The 24,717-nt window shown below is 36.9% G+C and overlaps 4 protein-coding genes and 1 non-coding gene across 6 annotated transcripts; 3 read left to right on the plus strand and 2 right to left on the minus strand.

Annotated features, from left to right (window-relative positions):
* Positions 1–474: 474 nt before the first annotated feature.
* On the plus strand, positions 475–4,803 carry myl12.2 (myosin, light chain 12, genome duplicate 2). 2 transcript variants are annotated; one of them, XM_037788450.1, is made up of 4 exons: positions 475–585; positions 2,882–3,091; positions 3,348–3,515; positions 4,042–4,803. In XM_037788450.1, the coding sequence occupies exons 2-4, from the start codon at positions 2,908–2,910 to the stop codon at positions 4,212–4,214; spliced, it is 525 nt and encodes a 174-aa protein (XP_037644378.1). In that variant the 5' UTR covers positions 475–585; positions 2,882–2,907; the 3' UTR covers positions 4,215–4,803. The 2 variants fall into 2 exon arrangements, with proteins under 2 accessions (XP_037644378.1, XP_037644379.1); XM_037788451.1 differs by having other exon boundaries at positions 3,348–3,509.
* Positions 4,804–6,203: 1,400 nt separating this feature from the next.
* Positions 6,204–9,219, minus strand: bag1 (BCL2 associated athanogene 1). The gene is made up of 7 exons (XM_037788579.1): positions 9,087–9,219; positions 7,972–8,100; positions 7,389–7,471; positions 7,199–7,312; positions 6,969–7,076; positions 6,774–6,836; positions 6,204–6,688 (listed from the first exon to the last, which is right to left on the minus strand). The coding sequence occupies exons 1-7, from the start codon at positions 9,121–9,123 to the stop codon at positions 6,599–6,601; spliced, it is 624 nt and encodes a 207-aa protein (XP_037644507.1). The 5' UTR covers positions 9,124–9,219; the 3' UTR covers positions 6,204–6,598.
* Positions 9,220–9,559: 340 nt separating this feature from the next.
* On the plus strand, positions 9,560–9,651 carry trnar-ucu. The gene is given in 2 exon segments: positions 9,560–9,596; positions 9,616–9,651. It is a non-coding gene; the product is annotated as a tRNA-Arg (tRNA).
* Positions 9,652–12,149: 2,498 nt separating this feature from the next.
* LOC119499402 (golgin subfamily A member 6-like protein 22) lies at positions 12,150–13,383 on the plus strand. The gene is made up of 2 exons (XM_037788703.1): positions 12,150–12,823; positions 13,245–13,383. Exons 1-2 carry the CDS (start codon positions 12,226–12,228, stop codon positions 13,328–13,330), a joined length of 684 nt encoding a protein of 227 aa, XP_037644631.1. The 5' UTR covers positions 12,150–12,225; the 3' UTR covers positions 13,331–13,383.
* A 139-nt stretch (positions 13,384–13,522) lies between these two features.
* Positions 13,523–22,468, minus strand: chmp5a (charged multivesicular body protein 5a). Its single transcript, XM_037788704.1, has 8 exons — positions 22,400–22,468; positions 20,481–20,585; positions 20,331–20,377; positions 18,539–18,632; positions 18,164–18,235; positions 17,422–17,530; positions 16,100–16,215; positions 13,523–13,996 (listed from the first exon to the last, which is right to left on the minus strand). The coding sequence occupies exons 1-8, from the start codon at positions 22,466–22,468 to the stop codon at positions 13,946–13,948; spliced, it is 663 nt and encodes a 220-aa protein (XP_037644632.1). The 3' UTR covers positions 13,523–13,945.
* Positions 22,469–24,717: the final 2,249 nt, after the last annotated feature.

The following is a 24,717-nucleotide window of genomic DNA, read 5'->3' on the forward strand; positions in this document are numbered from 1 at the left end:
CGCAACAAAATAAACTTTGGAGTTTAAAAGAATCAGTTAGCCCTTCTTTTAACCACTTTGTTGATTTGTGTGGTTTAATGTGTTTTAATTCAGATATTTTTATTGTCCCTCATACTAACAAGGTTGTGTTCATCTTTAGCTAAAGTGTCCTTGTAGATTAGACTGCACGTGTCATTGAAAGTGATATTTCACACTAAAAGTAGAGCTAGTCTATTAGTAATTGCTGCCACCTGGTGGTGGAACATAGAAACTACAGCACATGTCGTTTGCACAAATAGGACAAATTTAAAAACATAATAAAAATATGAGATAAAAAAAAATCCCACATTTGTTTTCAGTAAAGCCACTCATCGCACTATTTAACTATCTACTCTGGTCCAGTCTACACAGTGTAAAAACACTTAAACAAACCAGTAGCTATGAGGACAACATGGTACAGTCCAGTGTGTTGGTTCCGTCCAGCTCGGCTGTGATTGGTCAGTTTGTGGAAGAGGAAATAAAACATTGATGGTTGCTCTGCATCAGTCTCTGATAGCTCTGTGTGTGTGTACAGACCATTTGGCAATAACGCTTGTATTTCCTGAGGTGGGTTATTTAATGTTTTGCTTCTGAATCTTGTAAGTTTCTTGTCTGTGAATTGATGTCTGTTATCTCGCTAAAGCTCGCCTGCTCAGTGAGTTATTGAGGTCAACACTGGGCTAACTGTGAGCTGCTAGCTGGATAACAACTATGATGTTTAGTTAGCAGCTACCTGGGATCTCTGAAGTACTTTGGATGATGTTAGCAAAAATGTATCGTTATAATACGTTTCCTGTTGTTGTTGTTGGCTAATGTGTGGAAGGCTATCAGCATTTGTTGTGCAAACCTTCTGACAGATGACAGTTTGCTGGACTCATTTTATTGTATAGAAAACATTGTGGGTGGAGTTATCAATAGGTAAATAGCCAGAATCCCATATAACTAAACTGAGAAATGTGAAATGTCATCCAACCATTGCTCAGTCTAATGTTCAGTCTAATGCCCAGTCATCTTTAGACTGGCCCCTGCTCTGGTCTTTGCTGATTTGACACAAAACTAGATGTTTCTGTTTTTCAAGATTAGATTTATGATTCAAGATTCAAGCCCTTTATTGTCATTGTAAGTACAACGAAATTAGATTGTAAGAATCCCCCATAGGTGCTAATGAAAAGATAATACAATAAAAAAGAGATAGTGAAATCTAAAAGATAATACAATATAAAAATGTTATATTGTGTATATATATATATTTAATATATAAATGCAATATGTATATTGATGAGATGACGTTTTTTCCAGATTATTGCACAAAGTGTCCGTCAGATAATTATGTAATTATTGCACAGTATCATATAATTATTGTACAGAGTGATCAGCATGTTATTGCACATATCAGTAAGAGTAGATTTACAGTATTTACATTGCAAAAGTGACACAAAAATGATGATGATGAAACCTTTACAAGTGAAGCCTAATATACCAATCTTCCCCTGAATTTTGAGGCATACACCCTTAACACATATGTGCTTCCTTTATTTATTACTCTATTGGATAGATGGTTTGGATTATACTTTAGTTGATCCTCTAGCCCAGGGGTCAGCAACCTGCAGCTCAGGAGCCTCATGTGGCTCTTTAGCTCCTCTCCAGTGGCTCCCTGTGGATTTTTAAAAATGGATATGAATAACTGTTTATTGTTTACATTTTCATTTTTATTTAGGATTGTTGTAGGTCTATGGAGTGACGGTACGACGGAGTATTAGGGCCACATTGAGGAAAAAAAAAAAATCTGAGATTTCGAGAGTAAAGTCATAACATAACGAGAAAAAAGTCAAAATTTCATGAGAAAAAAAGTTGTAATATTATGAGAATAAAGTCATATTACGAGAATAAGGTCACAAGTTTATGAGAAAGCAAGTTGCAATATTATGGAAATAAAATAGTAATTTTACGAGTTATTTCTTTTTTTCTCATAAAGTTATGACTTTATTCTCGTAATATTATGACTTTATTCTGGAAATCTCTGATTGGTTTTCCCCTCAATTTGGCCCTAAAACGCCATCGCACATTTGCACTTTGGCCCTCACTGCATTAGACTTATATACTTTATACTTAGACTATAAGCTGTGTTACCTTCATCAAAATGCTTAAATGTTTTGTGACTCCAGACAGAAGGTTGCTGACCCCTGCTCTAGCCCACCATCTCAATAAACTACACACAATCCCTCCAATCTTTTGTATTTACTTTTATTTTATATTATTTCAATTTAATTTTTTTATTTATTTTTTTCCCTCACATTGTATAGGTATCTGTGTTGTTGATAAAATAAGTTAGAGTAAAATAAAATAAAAAAAAGGTGAACCACCACACCTGAAGTCACTTTCAACTGTCAGTTGACTGTTATAAGTCATAGAACCAGAAATCATGGTTATTAATTATGATGTTTTGATGGGGAGTCCTAAAGTTGTATACATGGTTGAAACAATCAATTCAGGTTAGTTCAATTTGATTCACATTCACAAATTATTGGTCAATCTTACTTGTATTCTGTAAATAATTACTGAAGTTTTACTACAAATTTGTTTCTGATCTCCGCTTTTATTGCCTTTTATTTTCTAACAACTGCGTTCAAAGAACAAAGTAAGCTCGGCATGAACAAGATTGTTTTGCTAACATAATCAAAGCCTGGATTAATTAAGCCATATTTGAAGAATGGGGATACACGGTCATAATGTTACTGTAATCAATCCAGGCAGAATAAGAAGGAACATATCGTACTAACATTTATTGCTATTGAGATCAATTTGACGTTAGTGATTTAGAATGAATGAATAGAAGACAACCATCATATCATCTGTATTACAGGAAGGGGGGACCTACCAACCGCCAACATGTCGAGCAAAAGGGCCAAGGGAAAGAACACCAAGAAGCGTCCTCAGCGTGCCACCTCCAATGTGTTTGCCATGTTTGACCAGTCTCAAATTCAGGAGTTCAAGGAGGCCTTCAACATGATCGACCAAAACAGGGATGGTTTCATTGACAAAGAGGACCTTCATGACATGTTGGCTTCATTAGGTAAACGATGTATCTACACACATTTAGACATGGATGTGTGAAAGATGTCTAATTCCTTTTATCAAAGAAAAAAAATACTATTATGAGTAAATGTCCTGCTTTCAGAACTGTGCTAAATGCAGTTTGTTAAAGCAACAAATATTCCTTTTAGATCAGAGATGAAGAAATGAAAGCTAGGAAGAGAAATATATTAACACCTGTTTTTGTGAAGCTTTCAATAGTGTCATAAATCCTCATCACTGTGACCATTTCCCAGGTAAGAACCCCACAGAAGATTACCTGGAGACCATGATGAACGAAGCGCCGGGCCCAATCAACTTCACCATGTTCCTGACCATGTTTGGAGAGAAGCTGAACGGTACAGATCCTGAAGATGTGATCCGTAACGCCTTCGCCTGCTTCGACGAGGAGGGCACAGGTGAGTGTAAGTTTTCGAGACATATTGAATGTGCACTGTACTTAGTGATGCCATTTCTCAATGTCTCCAGACCCAATGCTGTCATGGTATGTTTTTTGTTTTTTATTAAAAATCATCTTGATCAAAACAGTTGAGTTCTCAAAGGCAACTACATAAATGGCGTCACTTTTCTACGTCCTAAATTCTCAATTCGAATTGGATTAAAGCTGCAATTAGCTATCTTCATTATAATTTGTGTTATTGTTTAGTAGGACAATTTATTTAAGCACCCAATTAATTGGTTTGTTTGCGAATGAGAAAAACTGTAACATTAATTTTACAAAAAGAATATGGTGAAAATTCCCTTCACCAGGTGACATCAAAGAAAAAAACTTAAAATGACAGTGATATATAACAGAAACTGAGAAATTGTAACCAGCAAACTGTTGACATTTTCTCTTGGTAAATGACTTAAATGGTTGATTGGTTATTAAACTTGTTGTCGATCAATTTTCTGTAAATCAATTAACCGATGAATGGACTTCTGCTACAGGTATAATCCAGGAGGAGTACCTGCGGGAGCTGCTCACTACGATGGGTGACAGGTTTACGGACGAAGAAGTGGACGAGCTCTTCCGAGAGGCGCCCATTGACAAGAAAGGCAACTTCAACTATGTAGCATTCACACGCATACTGAAGCACGGCGCAAAGGACAAAGATGATTAGCAACAGAAGCGGATCTGGACAAGGTTTATTCTGTGTGTATTATTATGGGTTTCCACTAAAGTTAGATCAGCGATATCCTGTTATTTGGCTCATGGCAGGCTTCACTGTGGTATAGCTCACTGAAGGTAATTCGTTTAAGCTGCTTGTGGGACCACACTGTACCTCTGGACCACCCCCCCTTCCCTAACTCCTCAACCCATACTCCCAAAGCTCATTTGCACATCTGTGAAAACACCACTGAAGGGTCTGTATAAGCTAGTAGAGATGTATGAAAAGACCCTCATGGATAAAGCTGGAAATAAACTGAAACAAGGAGTCTGTTACCGTTCACTGAATCATTTGTATTTTGTAGGAAATTAAATATTAAATTGTGGTCCGAGATGAATAGCCAATGCTCTATTCATTTTTCAAAGGTTTTATTTTTTTAAAACAAAGGAAAATAGATGTGATGTGTCAGTCTTAGTGATGGTTTAAAGCAATAACAATTCCACAGTTCACTCATTTCAAAGATACATGGTTACGTGGGATCAGTCTCAGTCAGGATCAAACAAAAAGGTGCTGAATAATAAATATACACCATATGGCCAAAGGATTGTGGACTTATTGGTCTATTTTTAATAGTGTGGGTTAGGGTTGAAACTAACAAGTTACCTTCACGATTCATTTATTAATCCTTTGGTGTATAAAATGTTGTGAAAAAATATTTTTTTCTGATTGCACCAAATTGATTGTGTTTAAAAGCTCAATATTTAATTTACTATCTCATGATTAAGAAAAGCAGCAAGTCCTCACAAGTGAGAAACTGGAATTAGAGAATGTTTTTAATTTTTACTATGGCTGTCAAAGTTAATGCAAATTTGTTTTTAATGCCACAAATCTTTTTAACGCAACATGCGATTTTTAGGTTGTAGCGGGCTAGAGTGAAGATACCGGCATCATATGAAACCATAAAACTTAAGGAATCCATTGGTACCAACCATGTTATACTAGCTTATCAAGGAGGCTAAATAACGCTCCAAACTTTAGGTAAATTTTGGCGAGGAAAAACTGGCAAGGCTATTTTTAAAGGGGTCCCTTGACCTCTGACCTCAAGATATGTGAATGAAAATGGGTTCTATGGGTATCCACGAGTCTCCCCTTTACAGACATGCCCACTTTATTATAATCACATGCAGTTTGGGGCAAGTCATAGTCAAGTCAGCACACTGACACACTGACAGCTGCTGTTGCCTGTTGGGCTGCAGTTTGCCATGTCATGATTTGAGCATATTTCTTATGCTAAATGCAGTACATGTGAGGGTTTATGAACAATATTTGTCATTGTTTTGCTAATTGATTTCCAATAATAAATATATACATTTGCATAAAGCAAGCAGATTTGCCCACTCCCATGTTGATACGAGTATTTAATACTTGACAAATCTCCCTTTAAGGTACATTTGAACACATAAACAATATGTGATTAATTTGCAATAAATCACGGACAATCATGCGATTAATCGCGATTAAATATTTTAAACAATTAACAGCCCTAATTTTTACATTAGTTCCAATCACTATACAATGGTATATTAGACGATAGTTGATGAAAGACCCTTTTCTGTTATAAGATGAAAACAAATCAGGGTCCTTGAAGAAATGTTTTTCCCAGTTTGGTGATGAACTTGACTGGCCAGCACAGAGTCATGACCTCAACCATCACCTTTAAGGATGAAATGGAAAGCCGAGGGTTTATCGGCCAACATCAGTGCCTGACCTCACTGATGATCCGGCAGCCGAATTAGAGCAAATCCCTGCAGTCAAGTTCCACAATCCTGTTGAAAGCCTTCCCAGGAAGAGTGGAAGCTGTTAGCATGGCAGATTAATGCTTATTAATGTCCACATACATTTGGCCATGTGTGCACAAACTGCCACAAGTAACACTTCACAGTTGGTACATCACAATAAGAAGAAAAATGTTTTTCTCTATGTTTTTGTACAGTTGGTGAATTTTAGTAACCGTTTTCTGACATCATCGTGGTTATTTTGACATTTGGCCACGGCAGTTCTCTTCAGCACTATTTTTTGGATGCTTTAAAAGGGGATTTACAAAATTTGCCACAAATTAAAACACCTCTGATCCTTTCACTGAGTGACTGTGGTTACGATATCTTGAGGAGCACTTCATATGTCTTTATCCCAGAGAATGTATCCCAGATGTACCCAGCATCAGTGCCGATAACCAGCCTCCTCCTCTTCACAGGATTCTCTGTGATGAAGCTCTCTCACAAACATCAACCCAACAATAAATAGACAAGGACCGCATCCACACTCGACGCTTTCTGTACATGTTGCAGTTGCTCACAGAGCAATGTATAGCACACGATATGGGAGGATTTGTGAATCTACTCCGCCAGGGCAAGATTTTTCGACTGGATCTTTGAAAGGTGGTCTGATATACAAGCCTCGATCTTGTCACACTGGGCCAGGAAATCCTGTTGACAGAACACATTCACACTTAATAAGATTCGCAGGGATTTTCAATTAAAAGATTTTGGTGACACTGAAAAACAAGTTTACCTGCACCGTCTTTACGAGTCCCTTTTTCTTCATTTTGCAGTCGTTGAAATTGTCTGGGATAGTCTGTTGAAAGAAGAAACAGTTCAGCACACAAAAATAAAGACCTGAACAAAGGTAAATTGAAATTAATTTCAGTCTGCAATCAGTAATGGAGACAATAAGGCAAGCAACTATATATGAAAAAGAAAAGATCACCAAAGCATCGATCTGCTCCAGGATCTTCATGAACTGTTCAGCTGCTATTTTCACTCTGTGGTCTAATTTACCCAACGCCTCAGCCTGAAGGTCTTTTGCCAGGAAGCCCTATGGAAAAAAATGGGGGATAATAAAATCTAAATAAAAATGTCCACAAAATATATATCAGAGATCAGAGCAGACCAATGAAGGAAAATGATGCATCTTAAAAACCATAATTGATTGCTTACATTCTTGAGTCCAGTCAACTCCCCGTCTACCTTCTCCAGCTTTTTAGCCGTCTGTTCCATAGATTTCTCAATGTCTTTCAGCTTCTTCAGTTCAGTTTCTTCCTCAGGACTGTTCTGTTTTATAGATTATTGTCAGTATTTGATAAAATATACAGTCCCATCAGAGAAATCACACATGTTAAGGACTTACCCGCTTTCCAATCAGCATGAGTTTGCAGCCTTCTTTTATCCCATAGCTGGACAGACTCTCCTCCACATCCTTCAGTGATTTTCCTGGAATGTCAGGATGCATAAGGCAAGGTTAGACCTGGGTATATAATGTGATATTCAATAGGGATGTGCCGATCTGATAATTAGTATCGGTCCGATACTGGCCAAAAAACACTGGATCGGATATCGGAGGGAAAAAAAAGTATAATCAAAGTACTCATTATGTAGAATAATATATATCATTGTCTTCTAATTATTGATGCATTAAAGTGTTCATCACTTTAATGTTGCAGCTGGTAAATGTGGAGGTAGTTTAAACTATAATAATCATAAATCATCATTTATTAGTTCATTACATTTTCTATTAATAACCGGAATCTGCAAAGTAACTAAAGTTATTACATTTATTAATCTTGGCTGTTTAAGAGAGGGAAAAAGAAGGTATCGGATTGGTATCAGTATCGGCAGATACTCAAGGTTGAGGCATCGGTATCAGACATTAAAAAGTGGTATATAGTCATCTCTAATAGTCAAGAAAGAAAGCGAGAGACCCACAGCTTTACCTTTAAAGATGAGTTTCTGTGAGGGTTGGGGAACTCCAGTAACTTGGGTGAGAGCCTCTGAGAGGTCTTTGACAAAGGGGCCCTTGCCATCATCCTGGCCAGTTAATGTGATGCTGTGCTTAGTGGATCCTGGAGTGGGAGAAAAACAATGTTAGCATAAACACTGCCCTGAGTGGCAACAATTGCTTTCTAAACTGTGTGAGATTATTTTTCTGGAACGATGTGGATTATTTGGATTTAAGCATGACCATCAGATGGATCATTTTTTACCTCTAAATGATGCTTTGATTCTTTTAAACTGAAGTTAGTTAAAAGGAATCACATGTTAGTAAATGATGGCAAAGTATTTGAGCATTCTGGATATTACAGTAAAGTCTAATTAATTTTCAAGGATGCACGAATTCAAGTAATAACGTTCATCTTAAACTGTATTTAATAAGTAATTGTTCATGTTCTCCCTTCAAACACTTGATGTGTGATGTTGATAAATCACGTTTATTTGCTGCTGTGAAATAAACATTCAGATGTCAGATTAAAAAAAAAAAAAGACACTCAATGTAATATTCGAGGGCAACCTTTCAGTCAGTATGTTTTAGTGTATTAAGGTATAAAGTATATTCAACTGTAATAAGTTAAAGCTAGCAAATAAAATACAATTCTCGTTGACAGAGCTAACTGTAGCTACATTAGCTTTTTTTTTCAACAATTATACCAAATATAACATTTTCCTTTTGTTAGATTAGAAACCAATAATGCAAATCATCCCATTAAGCATTAGCAAGAATACATTCATCACATAAATGTTCTGTAGTTTCAATGAGTTCATCACTGAACGAGCAATTATTGATAATGGTTTCTTAATAACTCAGCAGAGGGGTATATTATATATATTCAGTGAGAACCTTTAAGTGCACCTCGTTTGCTTTTGGTGCAAATAAGACATTTGAAGAATTTCGATGTTAGACTCTCAGCATCTTTTCTATGTAGCTACATTAGCTGCGTGTAGCTACACTAGCCTAGCTACTCGGTCGATGGTCTCCGGTTCGTAAACTTACATTTTTACATCTATCTATCATCTGGTAACAACCGTGTAACATCATGAAAAGTCGTATTACCGTATGCGACTGTCACTGTCATCGTTTGTCCTGACATTTTGGTTCTTTAGCGTCCTTTAATTACAACATGAATCACACGACTAGCTACCTAAGCTAACTGTTGCTAACTAGCTACTTCCGGGACAGACCGGAAACAGTCCTTAGATGTTCTTCTAACGTCTTTATTTTTTATTTATTTTTATTTATCTTTAATTAATGAAACAGTACAAACGATACGTGAAACTGATCATAACAGGGTTATAAATAAATAAAAGAGTAGAAATAAATAGAAAGTATTAAAAAACGCAGACATATGTGTTAAACAGAACATATTGTGAGTTTTCACCACAGCCTTCTTGTTTTTAAACACCAATCTGTGGTTATATTCAAATAGTTAGCTATTTGCAAAGTTAGTTTCAAAGTTAGACTCTTCCTGTAGAAAACAATAGAGTAGTAGGAACTTTAAGGGGTTGCGCAATACACCCTTTATAACTGGCTCTGTGGCGCAATGGATAGCGCATTGGACTTCTAGTCAAACACTTGAGGAGTGATTCAAAGGTTGTGGGTTCGAGTCCCACCAGAGTCGGAACTTTTAACCTGTTGATCTGACGGCTCTTCTCAAGGCAGTGCAACAAGTTATCATACATGAGCGTCTTGTGACTGTGATGAACCAGTTATACAGAAATCACTGCATCCACTCATGTGAACACTTTACACTAGAGTTAAATAACTTACATTTTTAATGAGAGCTTAAATAACAAATAAAAATAAAAACATATACAATGCATTAAGCAAATTACAATATATACATATTTAAAAAGAACATGCATGTAAATGGAAGAAAACAATCAATAAGTAATTCATGTTTTTTGTGTCAATAAAACAAACAAATAAAAAACAATGTATTGCATTATCAAAGGATAAATGTAAAAAACAACAAAAAACAAACAAAAAAAACCCATGAAGTAGAGGAGTAAATAAAAGGCAGAGTGTGAGTTACATCTATTATGTGTTGTTGTTGTGGTTGTCTGTTATGCTGTGACTTTCACTTCTTTGCAATATACGATCTTTGACCGCAGTGTCTCCTAGAGGTGCTCGGAGAAGCTGATTGGTCAATTCTTGGTAGAATCTTGGTAGCGATACGAGCGCTGATTGGCTGTCACCACCGAGACTATAACCTCGATTTATGGGTGGCAACTTGAGAGAGGAGTGATTAAAAGGTTGAGGGGGTCGAGTCCCACCAGAGACGGACTTTTAAAAGGATGGTCTGATTCCTCTCCTCAAAACTGTATATGTTACAAACGAGTCTCTTGTGATTATGAATAATCAGAAGTAGCCAGACTATGTCCACCCAATCCCCTCATATGAACAGTTTACACTCGAGTTAAATTAGTTAAATATTCAATGAGAATATACATAACTCCTGTCAAACTTCATCATATGTTTGCTAAGATTCCAGATGTTTGTACTAAATGTTTGAAGAAGAACGGCACTGTATTTCACTGTCTATGGGAATGTCCAGAGTCAAAACAAGTTGTCACTCAGAGATGTTTTGTTTAATATCATAGTTAAGATAAGAACTAGTTACCTTCCTGTTTCCATTAAAGGCTAAAGAAGTTCATTTCAAAATGATGAACGAGTTTTACCCAAGTAATGACTTCCTACGTCAAAGGTTTAACTTAGATTTGAACATCTGTACTTTCTATAACTCAGACATTGAAAACATAGAACATTTATTTTTTTCTCTTGCATTTTAACTTGGACCTTTTTGAATGCGTTTTTAAGATTGGATAACTTATAATAATAAGTATAAGTATTCTGTTTCTAACATTTGAAAATATAAAGTTTGGTCTCCAACTGAAGGACAAACAAAACAGAGTTTGGGAATAATAATTCAATTATTTTGGCAGGAATATTTCATACATACATGTTGTTTATTCAAAACTATATATTTGCTGCATATCTGAACGTTATAATACCAATACACAAAAATATGTAAAATGTTGTAAAATTCAAAAAGCCCTATATCTTTATGAATATCTATACCTTATTTCCTGATTGACCACTTGTGTTTCTTATTTTGTTTTTTATTAGTATTTATTTGTGTATCATTTCCTTTTTTTGTTTGTTATTGTTATCGCTCGCTCAGTTGTTTTATTATTGTGAACTGTATTCTCTTAAATATGATATGTGCTTTATTGATTGTGCAATAAAAAATAATGTTTAGTTTACTACCAACAGTTCTTTTGAATGTCAAACTCTGTGTGCTTGGAATAGCCTATCTGGAGGACTTTATCCAAACATCGAAGCAGAAACGAGCTGCAAGCATCAATGTAACGTTTCGTCCACTAAAGTGCTTGTGTTTGCCACCGACAGGCCCAGGTTGTTATCATAAGTGTCTGACAACATTATGGAAAGGACCCTAAAGAGAAATAAAATCTTACCTTAAATCCTTACCTTTCGCTTGAACTGGCCTGTCCAGGTCTCGCTCAAGGAAGCCAAAACATCTTGATCGCCCCCTGGTGGCTGGTTGCAGTAAAGCACACCCCCTCCATGTTAGCGGATGGGACATGGGCCAAACTAAAAAGTCAACATTTTTCACAAAGGTGGTTTCTTTTATTTTAGGTAGTTCTTATCTAGATTTTAGATATCTAAATTTCAGAACAAGACTTCTCCTTGAGTGAAACTCTTTCCAAAATGTTGTCAGACACTTACAATGATAATAACAAGTCAGTGGCAAAAACAAGTACTTTTAGTGGACGTAAATGACGATGCCAGCCTGCCCCTATAGGATTACAAAGTGATCACAAAGAGACATAAAACTACAAAAAAAAGAGTCAAAAGCATCACCGAGTCTGTGTCTTTCTCCTATGTAGGAAAGATGGTGGGGCCTTTTGCATATCTGTGCCTAGGGGCCCATTGCCTCATAATCCATGCATGCATTTGATAGTTTAGAGATTCCAGTCTGGACCAAAGTGATGCTGCTAGCAGGGCTAAACACAACAGGCTGGAGTACATACAGCAGTTACACAGCCTTATATGGAATATATGGAATTCTATGGAGTTGTCATAACAAGTTACACAGAGAACTCTCCTGTTTGCTCATGAAGTGAAAGCATCAGAGTAAACTAACCTACACGCACCGAGAAAGAGCATAAGGATGGACGAAAAGATGATTGCAAGACAAGACCTCCTTGCTGGAATGGTGCTTGTGAAAGGCATGATGAAACTGACCCCGGGGGAGAGAAGGAAGGAGGTCAGAAGACAAAGCCTTATAGAGCTGAAAGCAATGGAGCTGGAACGCAGAGAAAGAGTTACTCTGGAGACCATGAAGAAGTGGAAGAGGGACAGGAAGGAGCGAGAAAAAGAGACAGAAAGTTGGAGGAGAGAGAAAGAAAGAATTGTGGAGGAGAGGATGAGGCAGGAGAGGCAGGAGGAGGCCATGGAGAAAATAAAACAAGACCAACAGAAGAAAGAGGGGCTTCAGTGGAAAAAGGTGATGTTGTGGCCCAGGTGTACAATTGCTCCCGAAAACGACCGAGAATGGAGTCAAGAGGAGATTGAGCTCTGTTGTCTGCCAACAGTGGGAGTCAAAGCCAACCCAGAGAGCCTGACCTTTGACCCGAGGTTAGCTGAGATGAAAAAGAAAATTCTGTACAACAACTGGGTCAGAGAGGAAAAGCCAGACAAAAAAAAGACCTTCCAAAACAGCTCCATCTATCACCTCTTTGCTGCACGACCAGTCCCCAAGTCTCAAGGTTTGTATCACATTCCTTCCATTCCTCTACATTGGCCTTGTATATATATACTGGGAAAAAAAGTTGATTATTTCTCTGTAGTTCAATCATCCAATCCACCAAACAACTCAAAACAAGAGTCATTCCAACAGGAGAATACACTGTTTACCATTGGCAGAGCATTTTGGCAAATTTTTCTTCAGGGGTGCTACCCACATAATCAGCTGTGCTGCTCATCCCACAAATGCATGATCCTTACAAGTTGGACATCATTGTGAAGGTAAATAAACAGGCTTTCCAACGATGTAAAATACAATGCCAATTAACGTTGTAACAACAGAGAAATAATCGACCAAACACAAGTTTCCAAACTTTTTTTTCCCAGTTTATTTTAACTTGTTCTTTTGTATTTAAATGAACTTTTATCTTCTTTTGTCTTAAGAACAAAAACAAAAAACACCCGAACCCAATGAGACAGTTGCAGGACCGGATGATGTTTACCCGTTTGAAGCCCCTGTGTCCAGCTAAGCTAACCGTCTTCTGGCTGTAGCTTTATATTAAATGGACATATATGAATGGTATCAATCTTCTTCTATAGCTTTCTCTTCTTGTGTGCGGCTCAATAGGAGCCCACAACTCAGTTTTTACTCCAGTGCCACCATGAAGGTAAATCTGCTGTGGTTGAACCTTTACAAATAATAATAATCAAAGAATTCAAGGTTAAGTTAAAACACATAATTTATTTTGCATGTTTCAAATAACCTGCATAACATGTGAACAGACTCAGTGGGAATCCTCTCCACTTTTGGGAGCTCAAAACATAATGGTAATGACGGAACAACACGCAAAACTAGAATACAAATAAGACAAATAAAAATAGTAATACTGGCGGTGGACGAGACTGACGAGTGTTAGACAGGAGGACGAAAGGAAGAAAAGAAAAGGGGGAATAGTGTTTTTAAAAAAGGTTCAGTATGTTACAAGGCCACATGCTAGCACGGTAGTGGTAACAATACACAACCCAACACCAGGACAGCTTCAAAATCGTAGTGTTCTCAGGTCAAATGTTTTGCATGTATAAATGTTAATCTACATATAAAAGTGTTTTCAGTTGAAGTGCAGTTGTTTTCATCCATTCCTTATTTATGAGGCAGGAATCTGTGGCAGGCCAAACTCGTCCACCAAAACGCCATCCTGAAAACAAAAAGAAGAATGTTAAGAAAACACTTAAATGACAGCGTTCACTAGGGCTGCACGATTATGATCAATATTGAGATCACGATTATTCATAGAGTTTAGGGACAAAACATTTGTATTGCAATTTCCCTTTTAAATAAACAGAGCGCTGCTTTCACTTCCATGTTGTTCTTCATTCCAACCGTCAAGAATTCTAAATGTTATTCTTTTACTTTGTTATCTTCATCTTTAGTGGTTATTCGCATACAATTCTTTTATTTACAATTGAAATGATTAGGACATAAATGATTTTATTTTTATTGATGAAAAAAAGTCTTGGAATTAGTAGTTTCAATTATACATCATAAGCTGCTTAGAGCTAGTGTTAGGAAGTTAAACAGGTCATAATTCCCTCTCTAATATCTATTTTATATTGCTGTGAAAACATCTCCTTCAAATAATTTTAGTTATTCAAGTTTCTCGCCAAAAACTCCATTTTACAAGATTATATTTGAATGCATCATGATAATGTTATAATCTACCATCGCCCAATACTAATTTGTACGGAGTATAGCTTGAAAGCACCATAACGGAGCTGTGTGTTGTTGGCAGACGAGCCGGTCGCTGTGATTACTCTGAGCAGCATCATGGGAATGAATTACAATATAATAACTGTCTGATTAAGTTAGTTGTTCCAAGGTTGTTCCTCCACGACTTATTTTGGACTTACAGTTGTGACAAATTACAGCTTTATGTTTTCTTCACTCACACTGAAGAACTTCCACACTGCCGACATGTGTGTGTTTGTGTGTGTGTGTGTGTATAACGTTACGGACTGTGCCGCTGTTTGCCGACGTAAAACCATTCAATCGGCCGCTGATTGACGGTTCCTCTCTAGCTGTTAGTTTAGGAAGCGCCTTATTTATGCAGCAGAGTTTTCTATGAGCGGAGCACGCATCTCAAAAGTCAATATCACAGTCGATCATGTTCATTTAATTGTGGGAGGCCAAAATGTTGATCGAGATTAATATTCGATTAATTGTGCAGCCCTGGCATTCACAAGAAAACAGACCTCTAAATACTTACATTTTGTGTAAAAAGCTAAAAAGATCGAGGTTGCGTCCGAAATGTCATACTAACTGGATATTTAATACGCTAAAACAGTATGTGAGATTTTTTTAGTATGTCCGAAACCTTAGTACGAAACCAGTAGTACGCAAATTGCACAATATTTCCGCATAAATATCCCACAGTGCAATGCGGTAGTGAGAACAACGTTCACAACAGACGTTGACGGCCAGCTCTGTAACGTCAATAACACTTAAATTTAACTGTAAGAATAAGATTTCACTTAGCTAGGTGTAATATATATTTTAAATCTATTACAGGCTTTGATTCTCACAAACCGTCGTTTTGGTGACATGAAGTTGGCATAGGTTACCACGGTTACACGTCTCCAACCGGCAAGGAGGCTCATAGGAAGTGACGGCATAAATTACTGCTCAGTGCATCCGAAAAGATACAGACTACTGTTTATTCACACAAAACTGTGTTGAACGATAGAACACCTGTAGAGCATGTAGTAAGTAGTATGCGATTTTGGAAGAAGCTCAAAAGTTTCTTTCTGTGAATTGAAACAAGTGGCGTTGCCTGGAATGTGGGGATATTCTTAAAAAAATATGATATGGTTTGGATATGGAAAAATATGTAGACATGATGCAACTGTGTAGCTGCCTTCACACGATAAGAAATATGCTCTTCGCTCACCGTGAGATAGGGCGCAGAGGCTAAGCGTAGCGCAGGTGTAATGTACTGTCAAAAAGTGCGCAAGGAACGCCATTCACTGTTGCACAGTTGCAGCTGTTATCTCGTTGGCTGCGCCTTGAAATGTCAGCGCGCAACCAAGGTCAAAGTTGAAATAATTTTAACTTTGTGCGCAGTGCTCAAAGCCGTGCGCTTCGACCTAGTTGTGTGGCGCTGCTCTCCCCATAGGAAAACAATGGCACACCCAGCACAGAGCAATTTTACTGCTCATCATTTAATTATATATATATATATATATTATAGATATACTGTATATATAGTGACCCCTGTGCTCCGCAGTGCTCTGAGGACTGTTACCTTGTTTGTCTTGCTGTCACTGGGGATTCCCTCAGGGATAGAGGGGGCAGATGAGGCCTCATCCAGGTAGGAGCTGTCATCGTCCAGCAGCAGCTCATCACCCAGAGCGTCCAGCTCTGAAACCACAGTTACACTGTCACTGTAGTACTGTCCACACTTGAGTTATTAAGTTATCAGGACTAAAAAAAATTATTTGACTGATTATTAATACTGTTATTTGTCTGTGTGACAATATCTTCCATGTTTACACATGTTTAACATGACTGTTTAATACCAAATTTGACCAAAAGTGATTTGAACCCAATATTTCAGCATCAGAACGGCATGGAGCACTTTTAGAAACTAAAATAATATGTTCATGTTCCGACTCTGGACAACGATTTTCCTCTCTAACTGTCTTTCCTCTCCTTTTTTATGTTGGTTATTCTGTACACACAACATCTATTGCACGTCTGTCTGTCCAGGGAGAGGATCTCTCCTCAGTTTCTCTTTCTGTGGTTTCTTACATTTTCTCCCTGTTAAAGTTGTTTTGGGGAGAGTTTTTCCATATCCAAATTCAAGGGTGGAAAGGAGAGAGAGTTTCATATTTTAAAATGTCCCAACTTGTACTTGAAAACTTTTGAAATATAAATTAGAACTGAAACTGGTGGAACTGGTTTCTGATACCTTTGAGAAATAAAACTTTGTTAGTTGCCTGAACACACAGTTACTTTTGGTCTCTGTGTTGTTGCTTAAATGTTTAATATATTAACACTAGGGCTGTCAAAATTATCGTGACAATGATGCGTTGATGCAAACTTGTTTTAACGTCACTAATTTCTTTAATGCACTAACATAAACGATCTTCCAAAGGTTGTAGCGGGTTCAGTTTTAAAGCTAGAGTGAAGATACTGGCATCATATGCAACTAGAAAACATTAAGAAATCCATCGGTACCAACCATGTCATACTAGCTTGTCGAGAAGGAGGCTAAATAACGCTCCAAACTTCTGCTAAATTTGGGCGAGGAAAAACTGTCATGGTCATTTTCAAAGGGGTCCCTTGACCTCTGACCTCAAGATATGTAAATGAAAATTGGTTCTATGGGTACCCACGAGTCTCCCCTTTACAGACATATTGCCAGCCCTAATTAACATACAGGGACTGAAGAAGATCATTGAGCCATTATGGAACATAAAATCATGATATATATGATTTTCTGTGAGTAATGTTACCATTCAGGCTGAGAGCTTTATATTTGCACTCACGTTGGTGATTATATTCATTATGTAGATGAAGGTGTCTGCCCAGAAAGTAAATGCAAGATAAACATGTCAGGTATACCTGCTTCGAGATCATCGTCGTCTATCTCTGGAGTGCCGTAGCTGCGGCTCAGGGCCTCTTGTACCTCGCCGGCGTCCTCCATCATGTCCTCCAGTTGGTCCTGTAAATCCTGAAAGTTCAAATACATGTGATCACTCTATACGTCCCATATCTCTGACTGGAACTGCTGGTGCTGGAGCAACTGGAATATTGATTTTTTTTTTTATTTTTTACTTACAACCAACATTAAGATGCAAATTCATCCGTTTTATTTATTCAGTGTTAGAAGGATTTATCATTTGGTATAGAGCAGCACTAGGAACAAATAATCATTTAACAGTGGAGGACACTGTAAATGAGCAAGACCTGGTCTATCCATATCATCAGTCCACATTTAAACATATATGTAAGAGCGTGTTATGCTTTTTTTAATAAAGTCTTCTAATTATTTTACTGTTGGTTGTTGAAAACTGACTACATTTGATTAAAGCAGGACTTAGAAACTCGGTAATTTGTTGTTCTAAATGGTGGCAAACAGTAAGAGTTTTAAAAATTTGAATTACAGGAAAAAAAGTAAATTCTTTATACCAGCTGGACAAGAAAGGCAAAATATCTAATGGTGGGAATTTTATAATTACCTGCCAAATAGAGACTAGAGTGATTTGGTCATTTGTTAGTAGTGATGCCTGGTGTAGCCTAAACCATTAATATATAATTGCTGAGTGATAACAGAAACAGTGTAGTGGTATATAACAAAACATACGTCAATCTGATCAAGTTTGACGTCCTTGTAAGCCCTTTTCATTTCTTTTGCACCGATCTTCATGGCTTCCACCTGGGAACAGAAAACAAATTGCACAAGGTATATTTAGTCACCGGTAAAAAAAACCTCTATCAGCATTGGAAAATAATCTGTTTTGTGTCTTTTCAGGTAGAGACGCATGCCGATAAGATCAAGTCTGAATCTGAATCACATTTCTAGACTTGATCCAGTCTCAGCTACTTCTAGATACAACGAAATCAAAACAAAAAAAAATACTTTTTATGTTTATAAGACAGCATGACAAGATTAAGTCATACATGTTCAGTATGACTAAAAGCTTTAACCCCAACTGTTATCACGTCGTTTGGCGCTTACTGTTGTTTTGGTGTCCTTTAATGTCTGGATTGTGTAGTTTGCCTGCTCCATGTTAAAAGACTGCTGAGCCAGCTGCTCTCTTTGACCTTCATACCTGTGTCAAAAAAGAAGTACAGTTGGTTTTCATGGCCACGTAATCGTTTTTTTTAAAGCTCAGTTCTAATTTGAGCCCTACCATTAGGGGATTTTTTAGGCTTATATTGGTTGATATTTGAGTTACAATAAATATTTGTAACATAAACAACTGTTTTAATAAGGATGCCCTAAATTTGATTGTTCATGAATCGTGACCAAGACAATTGAAAAATAAACCCGTTAGTGCATTCTCATTGACGAGCTATGTAATGGTGACACAGTTTCTAAATAGGGGAGAGTGGGGTGACTTGAGCCACCACTTGTTTCTAGGCAACCATAGACAAAATTGGTCAGGTGACCACAAAATTGGTCAGGTGACCACACCTTAGATTATAGCTTCAACTTGTTATGTAAATCTCAATGTAAACTGCAATGGTTCAATAAAGGATAAATAAAAAGATGATCATATGCTAATCAACTTTGAACCTTTTTCTATGACGTGATTGGTTCATGGTTTAGGGTGCATCACCATCTGTCATGGCACACTCCTGAAGAAACCTCTCTCTGAAGAGCCGCTGCCTTTAGGCACAATGTGGGGGAGTTCTTTGATAACCTCACTCAGCGATAGACAGGTATGATTGTTAAACTAGGTCAGGGGTCAGCAACCTGCAGCTCTGGAGCCACATGCGGCTCTTTAGCTCCTCTCCAGTGGCTCCCTGTGGATTTTTTTTTTAACATTAGTGGAAATGAATAACTGTTTTTTTGTTTACATTTTTATTTATCATTGTTGTAGGTCTATGGTACGACGGTACGACACAGTATTAGGGACACATTGAGGAACATAAAATAAATCTGAGATTTCGAATAAATAATAATAAAGTAATAATATAACGAGAAAAAAGTCGCATTATTATGAGATTAAGTCAGAAATTTACAAGAAAAAAAGTCGAAGTATTGTGAGAATAAAGTCATAATATCAGTATATATATGTATAGTAGTATAGTAGTAGTAATTTTGCAAGTTATTTTCTTTTTTTTCTCGTAAAGTTATAACTTTATTCTGGTAATATTACGATTTTTTTTCTCATAAAGTTATGACTTTATTCTCGTAATATTATGACTTTTTCTCGTAAAGTTATGATTTTATTCCCGTAATCTCAGATTTTTTTTCCCCTTCAATGTGGCCCCTACCTCACTGCAAATGTTTTGCGGCTCCAGACAAATTAGTTTTGTTTTTTTTGCCTAGAATGGCTCTTTTGATAGTAAAGGTTGCCGACCCCTGAACTAGGCATACCGCATATGGCTCAACTTACCCCTCATCGGAGACAAGTTGAGCCAAAAGACCACTTTTTTTGGAAAGTCATATTTTGAAAACTGTTTATTTTCAGATCCAAAGTGATCATTCCCAAGGATGCACCACATCCTGAAATACTGTGTATGTGCATGTTTTAGTTGGAGACATTACTGTCATTCCCTCACTTTAAAGACACTTCAAGTAAAAACTGGCCCAGCCTCAACCCACTCTCCCCTAACCACACTATTAACATATCTGGCATTTCTGTACAGGAATATTATGATACAGTACTTATCAGCCAACATATACTTCGATACCTGTAATAAGCTCAAATTGGTCGTGCCAATATACCGGTCAGTTCTCATATCTCTGACTCTGTAATAAAATATATCAAAGGGTAAAAATGATGCAGTGTAGGACTCACATTCTCTTCTGCTTCAGGACTCTCATCGCCTTCTGTTTCACCATGTTCTGCATTTAAAAAGGGAGTAGGTAGAAACGATGTTTGCTATTTTTGGAAAAACAATCTTGTAACCTTCCTAATTCATACGGTTGACGTGTTGGGTTGGGTTACCTTCGAGGGCCCATCTCTCATCTTCTTCATTTGATCCTTGTACTTGACAAGTTCAGCGTCTAGTCTGCCAATCTTCTTCTCTATGGACTCTGATCTCGCATCCACCTGAGTGAGGGGGAGATTCATTAGAGGAGCGATGATTTTTTCAGCATCCTGGCAGACCAAACACAGGGCTAAAATGACCGGCCTGTGTGTACTGTATGTGGAAAACAGAAGGGGAGATAATGAGTGTATATGGGTGTTTCTGCAACTACGCTCACTTTTGACTCTTCCAAATAAATATCTCTCTATGAATATCTATGAATATATCTCTCTCTATAATATGAAAGAGTTTTATGTTCTCAGCAATGCTTTTTTATCCCTCAATGTCAAATGTTCAAAGTATGTTTCCCTGGATCCGATATGTTGATACCACCCACCTCAAGCTACTGATATTATACTCCTAACCTACGCCCTGATTAGCCATAGTGACCAAGATTACTGCAATTTTTTCTACTTTGTCTCTCAAGGTCTGTGTGCATTAGCAAGCAATTATAAAGCCAGGTTCAGTAATGTCTAATAAGGTTCTAATAGACTTCATTGTTCACAGGAAAAAACATCACTCATTGCTTGCTGCATAATGATATAGCAGCGGTGGAAAAAACAGAATGTAAACATGCTATTAGGTGCCATTAGTTATATCAATATTAACTGGCTATTAGAAGACATTAATGAGATTTTGGCAAATAGCTAATGGGTTTCTCAATAAGCCCTGATGGGATTGTGGGAACAAATTCTTATTTTTTTATGTCAAGATGGGTAATGACACTGTGTATATATTTATCAAGCATTGCACTGCAAATTTTAACATAAACAAGAAAATTGCATTGCTGGAACAGTTGCAGAAACACCCATATATATGTTCTCAGGGTGCTTTGTTCCTCAGCTCTATATATCATCTTAATATGAAAGAGTTTTATGTTCTCAGCAATGCTTTTTTCCACCTCAATGTCAAATGTTCAAAGTATGTTTCCCTGGATCCGTTATGTTGAAATTTAATTTCATTTCAAAATTTATTTCGAACATGTAGAATACAAAAAACAAAAGAAAAGAAAAAAATAAAGAAAAATAATGATCATACCAACAAGTGGACAGTCAGAAACAAGTAGTATTTACATACAATGAAAAGCGTAAGAAAAATAAATTGTCAACACTTGATGCCTTGATTTCCATATTCAAAAAGGAGTGAGAAGTATAAACTTATTTAATCCCACCCCTTCTCCATAAATCAATTATTAATTATTAACCAGCTTCCTTATTGAGCCATACATATACTCTAATTCAATTTCCCTAAATTTGTCTAACTATAATTATTTATAATTATTCTAACTATAATTATTACCTTTTTATCTCTGTCATACATAAATATAAATAAATCACTGATATAATCATCCTTATCAAAATATACATTTGTTATCAATCCAGAATACCAATTGATTACTTATAATATAACTTAATCACAATACAAATTCATTACTTACATATTTATCTTAATCATACTGACTATTTGAAATCACCCACCTATAGCTACTGATATATACTCCTAACCTACGCCCTGACATTTGCCCAATGGGATTGTGGGAGAAGCATATTGACAAGGACACAGTATTCGACACAACACCCACAGGGCACTTTGTCTTGATTTAGACTAATACCTCCACAGTGGCTGAATGCATTTGTACCATTCAAACTGCATTTGAAACGTCCAACTCTTTGTTCTGTTGCAGTTTGATCTGTGAAGACCAATCTAGAAGAGGAAGGTGCTTAATAAGTGCATCTTGTTAGCTATCTAGCGCTGTGTGCTGGGGGTTGTTGTGGTCATATTAGCTCAGTACCGTTAGATCACGACATAAACAACAATACATCTGATCATTACTCACATTACCGATACAGTCCGACAGGTTAGGAGGAGGACCTTTAGGCTTCCCGCGTCCGAATATTCTGTTCATTTTCTCTAAACGTTTTTAGCTTTTATCTTTCTTTAGAAAATGAAATAAAAGCATCAAATGCAAATCTTCATTAAAGACACCCGGAAGTAACGGTTCTGACGCAAACGGCTCTCATTGGTTGGCGTAAACAGTTGTGACCATTGAGAGGCTGTTATTTAATACAGGCCCGCCCCCTCGTGGTGAGCAGTAGTACTGCAGCTGTAATAACAAACCTATTGTCCCTTCAGTCTTTGTTACACACCTCCACACTGCAGATAGGATTAAATTAGGTTTTTAATGACATGTTTTATTTAGCCTGACTCCCTACGTGCAGATTAGTATTAACTGATTATCATGTGTGGATATACCCTATCTACAAGTACAGATTAATATGTGCAATAACATGCTGATCACTCTGTGCAATAATTAGATAATTATCTGACGGACACTTTGTGCAATAATCTGGCAAAACTGTAATCTGGCAAAACTGTCATCTCATCAATATACATCTTTACTTTTATATTGCACTATCTCTTTTTTTATTGAATTATCTTTTCATTAGCACCTATGAGATTGTCACAATCTAATTTCGTTGTACTACACAATGACAATAAAGGGCTTGAATCTTGAATCTTGAATCTTGAATCTTAATTGGTACCAAAATCAAGAAAACTGCCTCCTCGGTGTTGTGTCGAATACTGTTTCCTTGTCAAAATGCTTTTCCCACAATTCCATCATGATTAACTGGGTAGAAAAGAAGGAAAAACTAAGTTGTGCTACAAAGTGTGGATTTACATTTTTGACTTTGTTCTAGTCTTTGTTTTATTTATTAGTTAATTTGACCTCTTTGAACAGTTATCTAAATGAAAGCTGCAACTAACAATAATTTCATAACGATTATTTTCTCAAATGTTTTGCATTTTTGCTTTATAAATGACAAAAACAATTATTCAATTATCAAAATAGTTGCAGATGAATTTTTGGGGTTGCCAGGTTGTGGAAATTTCTGGTCATTATCCTCCTCCTGCATGACACTTACTTTGTCTGTTTAGCCTTTTAATTCATCAGGAAGACCATCCAATGGACCATTAGACCAATTACCTGCTGGGGGCCAAAATATATTTAATTACGATCTCATCAGCATTTATAACTGCAGACGTAATGGCTTACTGAGAAACCCATTAGCTGTTTGCCAAATCTCATTAATGTCTCCTAATAGACAGTTAATATTGATATAACTAATAGCACATAATACTAATAGTATGTTTACATTCTTGTTTTTTTTCCACCACTGTTATATCATTATGCAGCAAGCAATGAGTGACGTCTATTAGAACCTTATTAGACATTACTGAACCTGGCTTTATAATTGCTTGCTAATGCACACAGACCTTGAGAGACAAAGTAGAAAAACTGCAGTAATCTTGGTCACATCTTCATCAATTCACACAGGGGCTGATTGATTTATGTAGCCTCTTAAGTCTCTGAGAAACTTTGTGCACCATTAGACCTGTCAGCTCCTCAAAACTTTGACAAAATGCCAACTAGGAAAAACCTCTGAATGTCCCATGTTTACTCTCTTTTAGCTTTGTTTTTGGTCTCCACCCGCTCCTGAGGGAAATATCTGGCTCTGCTGCTCAACTAATGATTGCCTGCGGCAGCTGCCTGCGGTGAAAGTGAACCAAAACAGTGAAGCTAAACAATGAGCTGAGGGTATAGTGTAAACCCCTGCAGGCATTATATCTGTGTATCGGAGAGAGTGGCATTAGCAGTAGGGCTGCAACTAACGATTATTTTCATTGTCGATTATTCTGTTGATTATTTTCTCGATTAATCGATTAGTTGTTTGATCGATAAAATGTCAGAAAATGGTGCAAAATGTTTCCCAAAGCTCAAGGTGACGTCCTCAAGTTGTTTTTTTCTGTCCACAACTCAAAGATATTCAGTTTACTGTCATAGAGGAGTAAAGAAACCAGAAAATATTCACATTTAAGAAGCTGCAATCAGAAATCTTTTACTTTTTTTTCTTAAAAAAATTACTTAAACCGATAAATCGATTGGCAAAATAGTTGGCAATTAATTTAATAGTTGACAACTAATCGATTAATTGTTGCAGCTTTAGTTAGCAGTTAACAGAATATTGATTCATATTTGATCAGCGCTGCCTAGTTTGACCGTTTCATCAGGGTTTGTGAGTGATTGACAGCTGCTCAGAGACTGCAAGACTCCTGCTCTGCTCTGATTGGTTGTTTTCCTCTGGTCTGTGAAAT

The sequence above is a fragment of the Sebastes umbrosus genome, chromosome 12 (genome assembly GCF_015220745.1).
Source record: "Sebastes umbrosus isolate fSebUmb1 chromosome 12, fSebUmb1.pri, whole genome shotgun sequence".
In the NCBI taxonomy this organism is placed as follows: Eukaryota; Metazoa; Chordata; class Actinopteri; order Perciformes; family Sebastidae; genus Sebastes; species Sebastes umbrosus.